Raw genomic sequence first — 552 nt, 5'->3', positions numbered from 1 at the left:
GTATTTTCGAAACTTATTAGGCCATATATATTTGGACGGGGAGTAACAGATTTGAAAATGATAAGATTGAATTATTTTTCGTTACACATACAGGGACACTGAGGAGCTAGCACACACAACACAAACACAAGGGTAAACGTGCGGGCCCTAGACAAAGATGGAGAAACACTAGTCGGAGCTAGCGTACGTGTACACGTACGTGCATGCTTATTTCAACATCACATCATCAACACGTGGATACACTTCCTACTGACAATCTTGCATGCATGCATGCATGCAGCGTTGACCCTACTTCGACCTTGACCGTTGCCCCTCCGCATGCATGCATGCATGCATGCAACATACCACGTACGTACTGCATGCACAGCGATCTATGTCACGGTCACGGGTGGATGCAGCCACCGCCGCCGTGTCCGATGCCACCGCCGAGTCCACCGGCGCCACCTCCGAGCCCTCCACCGCCGAGGCCACCAAGCCCACCTCCTCCACCGCCGAGGCCACCAAGCCCACCTCCTCCACCGCCGAGGCCACCAAGTCCGCCCGAGCCACCGC

The 552-nt window shown here is 54.5% G+C and overlaps 1 protein-coding gene across 1 annotated transcript in view; it reads right to left on the bottom strand.

The window, feature by feature from the left end:
• Positions 1 to 382: 382 nt before the first annotated feature.
• Positions 383 to 552, bottom strand: part of LOC119313088 (glycine-rich protein 23-like) — a 966-nt gene continuing 796 nt past the window's right edge. The window contains exon 2 of the mRNA XM_037588903.1: positions 383 to 552. Coding sequence (XP_037444800.1) covers positions 383 to 552 — 170 coding nt within the window.

The sequence above is a fragment of the Triticum dicoccoides genome, chromosome 5B, assembly GCF_002162155.2.
Source record: "Triticum dicoccoides isolate Atlit2015 ecotype Zavitan chromosome 5B, WEW_v2.0, whole genome shotgun sequence".
Lineage (NCBI taxonomy): Eukaryota > Viridiplantae > Streptophyta > Magnoliopsida > Poales > Poaceae > Triticum > Triticum dicoccoides.
The sequence above is the reverse complement of the archived record's forward strand: the minus strand, read 5'-3'. Positions and strand labels throughout refer to the sequence as shown.